Source organism: Melospiza melodia, unplaced genomic scaffold, assembly GCF_035770615.1.
Source record: "Melospiza melodia melodia isolate bMelMel2 unplaced genomic scaffold, bMelMel2.pri scaffold_264, whole genome shotgun sequence".
Classification (NCBI taxonomy): domain Eukaryota; kingdom Metazoa; phylum Chordata; class Aves; order Passeriformes; family Passerellidae; genus Melospiza; species Melospiza melodia.
This window is the reverse complement of record NW_026948586.1, coordinates 1-14,427: the sequence shown is the minus strand read 5'-3', so window position 1 is coordinate 14,427 and position 14,427 is coordinate 1. Positions and strand designations below refer to the sequence as shown.

Genomic DNA, 14,427 nt, shown 5'->3' with positions numbered 1-14,427 from the left:
GACAGGGGGACAGCGATGGACACGGGGACACTGCTGGGGACAGGGGGACAGCGATGGGGACAGGGGGACAGCGATGGACACGGGGACATGGCGGGGACACGGGGACACTGCTGGGGACAGGGGGACAGTGATGGACACGGGGACATGGCGGGGACACGGGGACACTGCTGGGGACAGGGGGACACTGCTGGGGACAGGGGGACATGGCGGGGACACGGGGACACTGCTGGGGACAGGGGGACACTGCTGGGGACAGGGGGACAGCGATGGACACGGGGACATGGCGGGGACACGGGGACACTGCTGGGGACAGGGGGACAGCGATGGGGACAGGGGGACATGGCGGGGACACGGGGACACGGGGACACTGCTGGGGACAGGGGGACATGGCGGGGACACGGGGACACTGCTGGGGACAGGGGGACAGCGATGGACACGGGGACATGGCGGGGACACGGGGACACTGCTGGGGACAGGGGGACAGCGATGGGGACAGGGGGACATGGCGGGGACACGGGGACACGGGGACACTGCTGGGGACAGGGGGACATGGCGGGGACACGGGGACACTGCTGGGGACAGGGGGACAGCGATGGACACGGGGACATGGCGGGGACACGGGGACACTGCTGGGGACAGGGGGACACTGCTGGGGACAGGGGGACAGTGATGGGGACAGGGGGACAGCGATGGACACGGGGACATGGCGGGGACACGGGGACACTGCTGGGGACAGGGGGACACTGCTGGGGACAGGGGGACAGCGATGGGGACAGGGGGACAGTGATGGACACGGGGACATGGGACACTGCTGGACAGAGAGACAATGCTGGGCAAAGGGACATGGCTGGACACGGGGACATGGCGGGACAGAAGGACATGGCTGGACATGAGGACACTGGGGCCTGGGGACATCTTCACATCATGGGGACAGCAGGACATGGGGACACAGGGACAGGGGGACACAGGGGACACAGCCACCCCCAGGGCCATGGGGACACGGGACAGGGAGGTGACACCGCTGAGCTGGGGCCACCAGGATGTGGGGACAGGGGACACGGGGACCCAGAGTCGGGGAGGGGACGCGGTGGCCCCTGGGGACGGTGTCACCGCTCGCGTCACTTGTCCCCAACCCCTCCCGATGTCCCCGTCCCCTCCCAGCACGTCCCTGTCCCTGCTCCACCTCGGCAGCTCCCCAGGGATGGGGACATCCGGCCAGCTGCGCCTCCTGTCCCCTCTGTCCTGTCCCCAAACCCTCCCTGGTGTCCCCAAACCCTCCCTGGTGTCCCCAACCTGTCCCATGTCCCCACCGTCCTCATCCATGTCCCCAACATGTCCCATGTCCCCAAATCCTCCCTGATGTCCCCAGCCTGTCCTATACCCCCCCACCATGTCCCCAACCTGTCCCATGTCCCCTCTGTCCTGTCCCCAAAGCCTCCCTGATGTCCCCAAACCCTCCCTGATGTCCCCAAACCCTCCCTGGTGTCCCCAACCTGTCCCATGTCCCCAAACCCTCCCTGATGTCCCCAAACCCTCCCTGATGTCCCCAGCCTGTCCTATACCCCCCCACCATGTCCCCAACCTGTCCCATGTCCCCTCTGTCCTGTCCCCAAAGCCTCCCTGATGTCCCCAAACCCTCCCTGGTGTCCCCAACCTGTCCCATGTCCCCAAAGCCTCCCTGATGTCCCCAAAGCCTCCCTGGTGTCCCCAAACCCTCCCTGATGTCCCCAAAGCCTCCCTGGTGTCCCAACCTGTTGTTCCTGTGTCCCCCAAATGTCCCTCCCAGTCCTGTCCCCTCCTGTCCCCACCTGTCCCCCGCTGTCCTCCAGGTGCCACCCCCACCCCGAGGTCCCCCCATTGTCCCCATCTGTCCCAGACCCCACCTGTCCCCCCGTCCCGGGGGTCCCCCAATTGTCCCTCTCCCCCTGTCCCTGTCCGTCTGTCCCTGTCCCCCTGTGCCAGAGGTCCCCCAGTTGTCCCTGTCCCCCTGTCCGTCTGTCCCGCTGTCCCCATGTCCCACCTGCTCTCCTGGCACTGTCCCTGTCCCCCTGTCTGTCTGTCCCCTGTCCCTGTCCCCCCGTCTCCCCGTCCCTCTGTCTGTCCCCCTGTCTCTGTCCCTGTCCGTCTGTCCGTCTGTGCCTGTGTCCCCGTGTCCCACCTGCTCTCCCGTCGCTGTCCGTCTGTCCGTCGGTCCCGCTGTCCCTGTCCCTGTCCATCTGTCGCACCTGCTCTCCCGCTCCGTCCGTCCGTCCCTCTGTCCCTGTCCCTGTCGCCCCGTCCCCCTGTCCGTCTGTCGCACCTGCTCTCCCGCTCCGTCCGTCCGTCGGTCCGTCCGTCCGTCCCCGCTGTCCCTGTCGCCCCGTCCCCCTGTCCGTCTGTCGCACCTGCTCTCCCGCTCCGTCCGTCCGTCCGTCCGTCCGTCGGTCGGTCCGTGCCCGCCGCGCTCCCCCGTTACACAACGAGGCCGATTCGCCGCCTTTGGTGCCGCCGGGATTAACGGGGGGGGAAATTCCAGCGCCGCGGGGGGGTCCGGGCGCCTCCGCTCCCCCCGCCCGCCCCGCGGGGGCTGCGCGGGACCCCCGGGACCCCCGGGACCCCTCCCCACAATGAGGGACCCCCCGGGACCCCTCCCCACAATGAGGGACCCCCCGGGACCCCCCCCCATAATGAGGGACCCCCCGGGACCCCTCCCCACAATGAGAGACCCCCCCGGGACCCCCCCCCATAATGAGAGACCCCCGGGACCCCCCGGAACCCCCGGGACCCCTCCCCATAATGAGGGACCCCCCGGGACCCCTCCCCACAATGAGGGACCCCCCGGGACCCCCGGGACCCCTCCCCATAATGAGGGACCCCCCGGGACCCCTCCCCACAATGAGGGACCCCCCGGGACCCCCCGGGACCCCTCCCCACAATGAGAGACCCCCCGGGACCCCTCCCCACAATGAGAGACCCCCCGGGACCCCTCCCCATAATGAGGGACCCCCCGGGACCCCCCGAGACCCCCGGGACCCCTCCCCATAATGAGGGACCCCCCGGGACACCCCGGGACCCCCGGGACCCCTCCCCATAATGAGGGACCCCCCGGGACCCCCCCCCATAATGAGGGACCCACCGGGACCCCTCCCCACAATGAGGGACCCCCCGGGACCCCCCGGGACCCCTCCCCATAATGAGGGACCCCCCGGGACCCCCCGGGACCCCTCCCCATAATGAGGGACCCCCCGGGACCCCCCGGGACCCCCGGGACCCCTCCCCATAATGAGGGACCCCCCGGGACCCCCCGGGACCCCTCCCCACAATGAGGGACCCCCCGGGACACCCCGGGACCCGCCGAGACCCCCCGAGACCCCTCCCCATAATTAGGGACCCCCCGAGACACCCCGGGACACCCCGGGACCCCCCGAGACCCCTCCCCATAATTAGGGAACCCCGGACCCCCCGAGACACCCCGGGACCCCCGAGACCCCTCCCCACAATGAGGGACCCCCCGGGACACCCCGGGACACCCCGAGACCCCTCCCCACAATGAGGGACCCCCCGGGACACCCCGGGACACCCCGGGACCCCCCGAGACCCCTCCCCATAATTAGGGAACCCCGGACCCCCCGAGACACCCCGGGACCCCCCGAGACCCCTCCCACAATTAGGAGCCCCCCGGGACCCGCCGGGACCCCCCGAGACCACACCCACATTTAGGGACCCCTCCTCACATTTAGGGACCCCTCCCCTACATTTAGGGAGCCCCCAAAAGGATCGGGACCCCCCGGGACCCCCCCCCTCCACATTTAGGGACCCCCCCCCCACACCTGTTGGTGTCCCCCAAGACCCCCCCCACATTTAGGGAGCCCCCAAAAGGATCGGGACCCCCCCGAGACCCTTCCCCGCATTTAGGGACCCCCCCCCACATTCAGGGGGCCGCCTATAGAAGCCCCCAAACCCCTACAGGGCCCCCTGAGCCCCTATAAACGCCCCCAGCCCCCATAAACCCCCCCGAGTCCCTACAGACCCCCCAAACCCCCCCAGACCCCCCAAAATCCCTTCAAGGCTCCTTTAGGGCCCTGGGGTCTCATTGACCCCCCCAGACCCCTCTGACCCCCCCCATTTTAGGGTCCTACACCCCCACGGAGACCCCAAGAACCCCAAAACCCCCCCAAAAAACCCCAAAATCCTCTACAGACCTGCGAGACCCCCCTATAAATACCCAAAACCCCCCCAAAAAACCCCAAAATCCTCTAGAGACCCCCGAGACCCCCCTATAAATACCCAAACCCCCCCCAAAAAACCCCAAAATCATCTACAGACCTGCAAGACCCCCCTATAAATACCCAACCCCCCCCAAAAAAACCCCAAAATCCTCTACAGACCCCCGAGACCCCCCTATAAATACCCAAAACCCCCCAAAAAACCCCAAAATCCTCTAGAGACCCCCGAGACCCCCCTATAAACCCTTACAGGCCCCCAAAATCCCATCAATCACCCCCCCAAAAAACCCCAAAATCCTCTACAGACCCCAAAGACCCCCCTATAAACCCCTACAGCCCCCCAAAATCCTCAAACCCCCCAAAACCCTCCCGAACCCCCCCCCCAAAAACCCCAAAATCCGCTCGGAACGCCCCAAAAATCCCCCATAGGGTCCCGTGGGGGCTCTGACGCCCCCTGGTGGCGAAAACGGAAATGGGAATTTGGGGAGGGGTCCCGGGAATTCAGCGGAATTTTTTTTGGGGGGGGGGTCTCAGTAATTTGGGAAGGGGTCCCAGAAATTTTTAGGAGAAAATTCCTAAGTTTTGGGGTCCCAGGGTTTTTTTGGGGAGGGTCTCAGGGTTTTATTTTGGGGTGGGGTCCCAGGGTTGTTGGGGTCTCAGGGCTTTATTTTGAGGGGGGGGGTCCCAAGATCTGGGGGTCCCAGAGTTTTTGGGGTCTCAGGGTTTTTTTGGGGGGGGTCCCAGGGTTTTTTTTGGGGGGGAAGGGGGGGGGGTCCGAGGGATTTATTTGGGGTGGGGTCCCAGAATTTTTTAAGGGAAAAACTCAAGAGATTTTGGGGTCCCAGGATTATTTGGGGGGGGGATTCCACAGTTTTTTTTGGGGGAGGGGGTCCCAGAGTTTTTTTGGGGGTAGTCCCGGGTATTTTTAGGAGAAAATTCAGAGTTTTGGGGTCCCAGAGTTTTGGGGTCCCAGAGTTTTTGGGGTCCCAGGGATTTTTTGGGGTCCCAGGGATTTTTTGGGGGGGGTTCCCCGTTTGTTGGGGGTTTTTTTTGGGGGGGGGTCCCAGCTTTGGTGTTTTTTTTGGGGGGGGTCCATCTGGAAACAGGAACTTTATTGAGCCGATACAAAACCCCCGACTCAGCAAAAGCCCCCAAAGAGCCCCAAAATCACCCCCCGACCCCCCCCCCCCGAGCCCCCCACCCCCAAAAAGGGGTCCCGGCTGCGTCCGGGGGGGTCCCAGTGCCCCCCAGCCCCTCCAAACTGGGGCCAGGCCCGAGCCCGGATTGGGGGAAATTCTGGAGAAATCGGTAAAAACGGGGGGGGGGGGCGCTAGGAGTCGTAATCTTCATCCTCCTCCTCCTCGTGGCGGGCGCGGGGGGGGCCGGGGGCCGGGGGGAGCCCCCCAGGGAGACCCCCAGGGAGGGAGGGGGGGCCCAGGGGGGCGAAGGGGACCCCGGGGCTGTGGGGGGAAGGGGAAAGTGAGGGGGGAAAAACGGCAAAAAAACCCAAAATCCTCCCCAAAAAAAACCCAAAAAAACACAAAAAAAACCCCCACATCCCCCAACCCCCCCCCCAAAAAACAAATAAAAAAAACCCCCAAAAAACACAAATTCCCCCCCAAAAACCACAAAAAAAAAACCCGAAAAAACCCCAAACCCCCCCAAAAAAACTCCAAACAACCACTAAATCTCCTCCAAAAAAACCCAAACTCCCCCAAAAAACCTCAAATCCCCCATTAAAACCCCCCAAAAAGAAACCCCAAAAAAACTCCAAAAAAACCCCAAAAAACCCCAAATGCCCCCCAAAAAAACCCAACTCCCCCCACCAAAAACCCTCAAATTCCCCCCAAAAAACCCCCAAATCCCCCCAAAAAAACTCCCACCTACCCCCCAAAAAACCCCAAATAACCAAAAAAAAAAAAAAACCCAAAAAACCCTAAACTCTTCCAAAAACCCACCAAATCCTCCCAAAAAAAAAAAAAAAAAAACCCAAAAAACCCCAAAGCCCCCCAAAAAACCCAAAGCCCCCAAAAAGCCCAAAGCCCCCCAAAAAGCCCAAACCGCACCTGGTGAAGGTGAGCGGGGGCGGGGCCGGGGGCGGGGCCGGGGTCTCCTCGTCCCCATCGCTGTCGCTGTCCTCAGAGTCCTCCTGGGGGGGGCACAGTGAGGGGACCCCTCCCCAAAATCTGACCCCCAAATCCCAGAGGACCCCCAAAACACCCCCGGAATGAACCAGAAATACCAAATTCCCCCCGGGATCCCCCCAAATCCCCCTCGGGACCCCCAAATCCCCCCAAAACCTCCCCAGAAGGGACCCAGAAATACCAAATTCCCCCCGGGACCCCCAAATTCCTCCCACACGGAACCCAGAAACCCCAAATCCCCTGCAGGACCCCTTAATTCCACCCCAGGACCCCCCAAATCCCCCCCCGGGACCCCCTGAATGCCCCCCAGGACCTCCAAATCCCCCCCCCCCCAATCCCCCCTGGAATCCCCCAAAATCTCCCCTCAAAGCCCCCCGAGACCCCCCCAAATTCCCCCCAGGGACACCCCAAAACTCCCCTGGGACCCCCCAAAACCCCCCCAGAGGATCCCAGAAACCCCAAATCCCCCCGGGACCCCCCCCCAGGACCCCCAAAACTCCCCCAGGTCCCCCCCGGGACCCCTCAAATTCCCCCAGGCCCCCCAAAATTTCCCCAGGACCCCCCAAATGCCCCTCAAACCTCCCCTCAGTCCTGCCCCCAAGTCTGTCCCAGACTGTTTTGGGGTCCCTTTGGCCCCGGGACCCCCCAAAACCCCCCAAAACCCCTGCAGGATCCCCAGTTCTCCCCCAGGACCCCCCAAATCCCCCCCCAAATTCCCCAGGACCCCTCCCCACCTCCTGCTCCGAGTCTGTCCCCGACTGTTTCGGGGTCCCCTTGGCCCCGGGACCCCCGTTCTTGCGGCCACTGCCGGGGCGGCGCCCCCTGCAACAGACCCCCCCCCCCCAATTAGAGACCCCCCCCCCAATTAGAGACGCCTAGCCCCCTCTCATTAGAGACCCCTCCTCATTAGGGACGCCCCTGACCCCAAATCCCCCTCAGGGACCCCAAAACTGCCCCAAATCCCCCTCAGGGGCCTCAGGTGTGGCGAGGGTCTCCCAGGTGGGTCCCAGAGGAACCTGGGGGGTCCCTCAGGTGTCCAAAAGCCCCCCCAGGTGCCCCAAGACTCTCCCCAGGCATCCCCAGGTGTCCCCAAATGTCGCAGGGTGTCCCCCAACTACCCCACAAGTGTCCCCAAGGTGTCCAGAAGCGTCCCCAAGGTGACCCCAAGATGTCCCCAGGTGTCCCCCAAGGTATCAGAGGGGGTCCCCAGGTACCCAGCAGTGTCCCCAGGTGTATCCCAGGTGTCCCCAGGCGTGTCCCCAGGTTGCCCAGGTGTCCCCACAGTACCCCAGGTGTATGTCAGGTGTACCCCAGGTGTCCCAAGGTGTGCCCAGGTGTACCCACCTGCGGGGCCCCGTGTCCCCGTCACCGTGGGGGTATCCCAGGGCTGTCCCCAGGTGTTGGGGTGTGTCCCAGGTGTGTCCCAGGTGTGTCCAGGTGTGTCCCAGGTGTGCCCCAGGTGTGCCCCAGGTGTGTCCCAGGTGTGCCCCAGGTGTGTCCCAGGTGTGCCCAGGTGTGTCCCATGTGTTGGGGTGTGCCCAGGTGTGTCCCAGGTGTGCCCAGGTGTGCCCCAGGTGTGCCCCAGGTGTGCCCCAGGTGTGCCCCATGTGTTGGGGTGTGCCCAGGTGTGCCCCAGGTGTGCCCAGGTGTGTCCCATGTGTTGGGGTGTGCCCAGGTGTGCCCCAGGTGTGCCCAGGGCTGTGCCCCAGGTATCCCCAGGTGTGCCCAGGTGTACCCACCTGCGGGGCGCCCTGTCCCCGTCGCCGTGCCCGTCGTCGCCGTCCCCCTGCATGTCGGGCACGGCGGCCACCAGGTCCTTGAGGAAGTCGAACTGCTGCTCCAGCTCGATGCACTGCTTCCTGTGGGCGGGGCCTCAGACCACGCCCACCGACAGCCCGCTCCCGCCCACACCTGCCCCGCCACGCCCGAACCTGCCTGGCCCCACCCACAGCCCGCCCGGCCACGCCCAGTGCATCTGGAGAAGCCACACCCACCCGGCCACACCCAAAACACCTGGGATAGGCCACACCCACCCGGCCACACCCAAAACACCTGGGATAGGCCACACCCACCCGGCCACGCCCAACACATCTGAGACAGCCACGCCCGCCCAAAAGGGGCCTCAGGTGTGTCAGGGACCCTTCCCCAACTCCCAGGGATGCTCCAGGTGTGCCAGACAGGTGGGGACAGGTGAGAGACAGGTGAGAGACAGGTGGGGACAGGTGAGGGACAGTAGGGGACACCTGAGAACACCTGAGGCACTCACAGGTGAGGGACACCTGGAGATACCTGGGGACAGGTAAGGACAGGTGAGGCACTCGCAGGTGTGGGACAGGTAAGGACAGGTGAGGCACTCGCAGGTGTGGGACAGGTAAGGACACCTGGGGACAGGTAAGGACAGGTGAGGCACTCACAGGTGTGGGACAGGTAAGGACGCCTGGGGACAGGTAAGGACAGGTGTGGCACTCACAGGTGTGGGACAGGTAAGGACAGGTGTGGCACTCACAGGTGTGGGACAGGTAAGGATGCCTGGGGACAGGTAAGGACAGGTGAGGCACTCACAGGTGTGGGACAGGTAAGGACACCTGGGGACAGGTAAGGACAGGTGTGGCACTCACAGGTGTGGGACAGGTAAGAACACCTGGGGACAGGTAAGGACAGGTGTGGCACTCACAGGTGTGGGACAGGTAAGAACACCTGGGGACAGGAAAGGACAGGTGTGGCACTCACAGGTGTGGGACAGGTAAGGACACCTGGGGACAGGTAAGGACAGGCGTGGCACTCACAGGTGTGGGACAGGTAAGAACACCTGGGGACAGGTAAGGACAGGCGTGGCACTCACAGGTGTGACGTCGTCATGGTCTTGGCGTTGCGGGACTGGGTCACGTGACACGCCTTGCGCAGCAGCGACTCCAGGAACAGCTCCAGGGCCCGCGCTGGGAGCGCACAGGTAAGGACGGACGGACGGACGGACAGGTGGGCAGGTAACACCCCCAGGAACACAGCTAACACCCCCCAGGTGTGCAGGACAGACAGACAGGTGTGCAGGGATGGTCAAGTGTGCGGGGACAGACACACAGATGTGCAGGTAACACCCCCCAGGTGTGCAGTTAACACCCCCAGCTACACAGGGGACACCCCCCAGGGACACAGGTGAGCAAGGCAGGGTCCCAGGTGAGCAGGGCGGGGTCCCAGGCGTGCCCAGGTGTGCAGGGAGGGGTCACAGGTGTGCCCAGGTGTGCCAGAGGATACAGATGATGACGGGCACGGCGGCCGCCACCTTCCCGATCTCCTCGTCCGTCTGCATGATCTTCTTGATCCGCGCCTGCACAGAGCCCCGCCCTCACCTGAGCGCTCACCTGGAGAGCCCCAGCCTCACCTGACCCCCGCCTTCACCTGGAGAGCCCCGCCCACACCTGAGCGCTCACCTGGAGAGCCCCAGCCTCACCTGAGCACTCACCTGGAGCATCCCACCCTCACATGGAGAGCCCCGCCCACCCCTTTGGCCACGCCCCCACCTCTCCCAACACCCCCGCCCCCGCCCGCCCAAACCCCGCCCACCCTCAGCCTTGCCCCGCCCCCCCACGGTTCCCATGGTGACCCTCACGACCCACCCTCGTTGCCATGGTGACCTGACCCCCCGCCCCGCCCGTTGCCACGGCAACCCCCGTTTCCCCGCCCTGCCCGTTGCCATGGTAACCCCCGATTCCCGCCTCCCCCTAGGCTGTCATGGTGGCCTCGTCTCCCTCTCAGAGCCGGTACCGGCGGGAAGCGCGCGTTGTATTTCTTCTTCTTGCTCGGCATGGCCGCCTCGCTGGCCCCGGGGGCTCCCGGGGGATCCCGGCCGCTCCCGCCCGGCCCCGCTCCCGCCGCTCCCGGCCCCGCTCCGGCCGCTCCCGGCCCGGCCCCGGCCCCGCTCGGCTCCGCCGCGGCCTCCCCGGCGCGCCCCGCCCCGCCCCTTCCGGGACGAGGCCACGCCCCTTCCCTCCAAAGCCCCGCCCCGCCGGAGGCAGAGCCAAAATGGACAGGCCCCTGCAAATAAAGCCACGCCCCTCCAAAAACCACGCCCCCTCCCTCGATAACCACTCCCCTTTGTGTACAAACCACGCTCATCAGCTGTCAATCAAACGCAGACGGGCCTTGGACCGTTTATTGGGGTGGGGAAGGGGCGGGGCTTTCCCCTCCCCCAAAGGCACTTCCAGGGGGCGGGGCTAAGGCAAGGAGGGAGGGGCAGGCACGTTCCCATTGGCTGCTGTGCCCCGGGGGGCGGGGCGAAGCGGGGACCCCCCCAAAAAGGCACCTTGGTAGTCTCCCAGTAAACCCAGTAGGCACTCGGTGTCCTCCCAGTAACCCCAGTAGGCACTCGATGTCCTCCCAGTAGCTCCCAGTAACCGCATGGAATTCCCAGTGACTCCCAGTTGTGTCCCAGTAACCGCACAGAGCTCCCAGCGACTCCCGCTAAGACCCAGTAGCCCTCAATGCTCCCCAGCAGCCTCCCAGTAACCCCTAAAAGCTTCCCAGTAAGTCCCAGTAAACATCAGAAGCCTCCCAGTAACTCCCAGTAAAGCCTCAGAGCCTCCCAGTGCCCCCCAGTAGCTCCTGAACCCTCCCAGGCGCCCTCTCAGTCCATCCCAGTAACTCCCAGTAACTCCCAATAAGTCCCAGTAACCCCTAAAAGCCTCCCAGTAGCTCCCAGTAAGGCCTCAGACCCTCCCAGTAGGCCCTGAACTCCCCAGTAGGCCCCAGTAGCCTCCCACAGTCCATCCCAGCCTGTCCCAGTGGCTCCCAGTAACCCCCAAACCCCCCCAAAGCCCCCCTAGACCCTTCCAGTGGCTCCCAGTCCCTCCCAGTAACTCCCAGTAACCCTCAAGCCACCCCAAAGCCCTGTCCCAGTCCATCCCAGTGGCTCCCAGTCCCTCCCAGTAGCCACCAAAGCCCATCCCGGTCCCTCCCAGTTTGTCCCAGTCCGTCCCAGTCACGACGATGGGAACTGGCTGAGGAAGGCGCTGAAGTCGAGCTCGCCCAGCGAGGGCAGCGAGTCCTCCCCCTCCCCCCCCCGAGCCCCGCCCCCAGCCCCAGCCCCGCCCCCGGCCCCCGCCCTCTGCTGGGGCCCCGCCCCCAGCTCCGCCCCCAGCCCCATTTCGGGGGGCGCCCCCTGCACGAGGCGCGCGATGGCCTCGGGGTACGACAGCAGCATGGGGGGACCCCCCCCCAAAATCCTGAGCGGGGGGCGGCAGCTCCGAAACCCCCCGCCCCAAAATCATCCGGGGAGGGGTCCCCGAAATTGGAGGGGGGCTCGGGGGGTCCCAACAGGCGCTGGAGCTCCGAGGGGTTCAGGGGGTCCAGCGGGGGGGAAGGGGGTGTCCCCCAAAAGGGCCCCCGAAATCCAACTGGGGGGAGGGGGCGGCAGCGCTGCTGGACCCCCCCCCCAATGTCGGGGATTTGGGGGGACCCCTCCTCAAATTGCAGCTGCAGCAGCGCCTCCGACAAAGGCTCGGCCTCGGGGGGGGGCGGCGCCCCCAGGAGCCCCCCGAAGGAGAAGGAGGGAGCTGGGGGGGGGAGGGGAGGGTGAGGGGGAGGCTCGACCCCCCCCCAATTCCCGCATTGTACCCCCAAAATCGCCCCCAGCCCCATTTACCCCCCAATTTCCCCCTCCCCAATTCCCTCCTTTCCTCCCACCCCCCCATTTTCCCCCCAGTCCCTCCCAGTCCATCCCAGTCCACACTTCCCTCCCAGTTCCCCCCAGTCCCTCCCAGTTCCCTCCCAGTCCATTCCAGTCCCCCCAGTTCCCTCCCAGTCCCTCCCAGTTCCCCCCAGTCCCTCCAGTTCCCTCCCAGTTCCCTCCCAGTTCCATCCCAGTCCCCCCCAGTCCATTCCAGTCCCCCCAGTTCCCTCCCAGTCCCTCCCAGTTCCCTCCCAGTCCCCCCCAGTTCCCTCCCAGTCCCTCCCAGTCCCCGCTCACCGGCACTGGGGGCGTTCTGGGTGTTCTGGGGGGGTCTCGATGGCACCGCCAGGCGCCGGGGGGGGCGCGACTCGCTGGGGGCTGGGGGAGGGAGAAATGGGGGTCAGGGACCCCCCCCGGGAACCCCAAAACCTCCCAGGGACCCCAAATCCCCCCAGATTCCCCCCAGGACCCCAAAATCCCTCCCAAGACCCCCCTAGGGACCCCAATAATTCCCCCAAAGTCCCCCCCGCCAAACCTCCCAAGGGACCCCAAATCTCCCCGAAGCCCCCCCCACCCCAGGCACCTCAATTTCCCCCAAATCCCCCCAAGGACCCCAATAATTCACCCAAAGCCCCGCAAGGAACCCCAACAATCCCCCCAAATCCTCCCAGGGACCCCAAATCCCCCCCCCCAGACCCACCCCAAAGCCCCCCCAGGGACCTCAATAATATCCCCAAGGACTCAAATAACCCCCCAAGGACCCCAATAATCCCCCCAAATCTCCCCCAGAAACCCCCAACTCCCCCTCCAGAACCCCCCAGGGACCCCAATAATCCCCCCAAATCCCCCCCAAGCCCCCCAAAGCCCCCACCGGGCAGGGGGCTGCGCTGGATGAAGGAGCGGAACGTTTCCCGCGTCCTCTTGCGCTTCTCCTCGATGCACTGCAGGTCCCCTGCACCAGGGACACCAGGGACACCAGTCAGACCCCAGTTAGGGCCGTCACCTGCCTGGGACCCCCTGGGAGCCCCCAGACCCCTCCCAAGCCCACCCTGGTGGGGCAGGAACAGGAAATCAATGGGAGCTGCAGTGGGAATGGGAATCAATGGGATCCAGGGACCTGGGAATGTCACAAAGGGACCCCAGAGATCCCCAGACCCACAAAATGACCCCATAACCGCCCCTAGACCCCCTCAGACCCCTGCCCAAGCCCACCCTGATGGGGCAGGAACGGGAAATCAATGGGGACTGCAATGGGAATGGGAATCACTGGGAGCTGCAGTGGGAATGGGAATCAATGGGATCCAGGGACGCAGGAATGTCCCTAAGGGACCCAGGAATGTCACAAAGGGGACCCCAGAGACCCCCAGACCCACAAAATGACCCCATAACCGCCCCTAGACCCCCTCAGACCCCTGCCCAAGCCCACCCTGGTGGGGCAGGAACGGGAAATCAATGGGAACTGCAGCTCCTGGGATCTGGAATATTCCAAATCACCCCCAAATCCACAAAATGACCCCACAGCCCCCCACAGACCCCCGTATCCCCCCCACCCAAGCCCACCCTGGTGGGGCAGGTATCGGAAGTCCACGGGGGCGCTGCGCTGGCGGTCCGAGGGCCGCTGCAGCTCCATGCGCACGGTGACCGGGGCGCGCAGCGCGGGGTCCCGGAACGGCGGCGTGCGGAACACGATGGCGACCTGGCGGTGAACGTCGGCCTGCGCGAAGGAGCCCTTGGCCTCCCAGCCCTCGGCCCAGAAACGCACCTCGATGTCCTCTGAGGGGATGGGGACACAATGGGGACACTGACAGGGCATGGGGACAGGGCATGGGGACGGGGACAGGGACGGGCCTGAGCGAACGAGGCCTGTCTGGGCCCTCAGCCCAGAAACGCACCTCGATGTTCACTGTGGGGATGGGGACGTGTTGGGGACACCCTGGGGACACTGACAGGGTGTGGGGACACTGACAGGGTGTGGGGACACCAATGGGGACACTGATGGGGCATGGGGACAGCGACAGTGACAGGGCATGGGGACAGGGACGGGCCTGCGTGAACGAGGCCTGTCTGGGCCCTCAGCCCAGAAACGCACCTCGATGTTCACTGTGGGGATGGGGACGTGTTGGGGACACCCTGGGGACACTGACAGGGTGTGGGGACACTGACAGGGTGTGGGGACACAATGGGGACACTGACAGGGCATGGGGACAGTGACAGTGACAGGGCATGGGGACAGGGACGGGCCTGCGTGAACGAGGCCTGTCTGGGCCCTCGGCCCAGAAACGCACCTCGATGTCCTCTGAGGGGATGGGGACATGTTGGGGACACAGTGGGGGACACTGACAGGGCATGGGGACAGGGCATGGGGACAGGGACAGGGACGGGCCGGTGTGAACGAGGCCTGTCTGGGCCCTCA

General features: G+C 65.1%; 2 protein-coding genes across 2 annotated transcripts; both read right to left on the bottom strand.

The window, feature by feature from the left end:
- Positions 1–5,395: 5,395 nt before the first annotated feature.
- On the bottom strand, positions 5,396–10,224 carry DRAP1 (DR1 associated protein 1). Its single transcript, XM_063182496.1, has 7 exons — positions 10,112–10,224; positions 9,602–9,674; positions 9,192–9,285; positions 8,089–8,208; positions 7,084–7,171; positions 6,272–6,354; positions 5,396–5,665 (listed from the first exon to the last, which is right to left on the bottom strand). Exons 1-7 carry the CDS (start codon positions 10,151–10,153, stop codon positions 5,536–5,538), a joined length of 630 nt encoding a protein of 209 aa, XP_063038566.1. The 5' UTR covers positions 10,154–10,224; the 3' UTR covers positions 5,396–5,535.
- Positions 10,225–10,466: 242 nt separating this feature from the next.
- LOC134433788 (transcription factor p65-like) lies at positions 10,467–13,842 on the bottom strand. Its single transcript, XM_063182495.1, is given in 5 exon segments — positions 10,467–11,567; positions 11,570–11,898; positions 12,312–12,392; positions 12,886–12,966; positions 13,575–13,842. Coding segments are annotated over 5 exon segments (987 nt in total). The 5' UTR covers positions 13,828–13,842; the 3' UTR covers positions 10,467–11,324.
- Between the last annotated feature and the right edge of the window lie 585 nt (positions 13,843–14,427).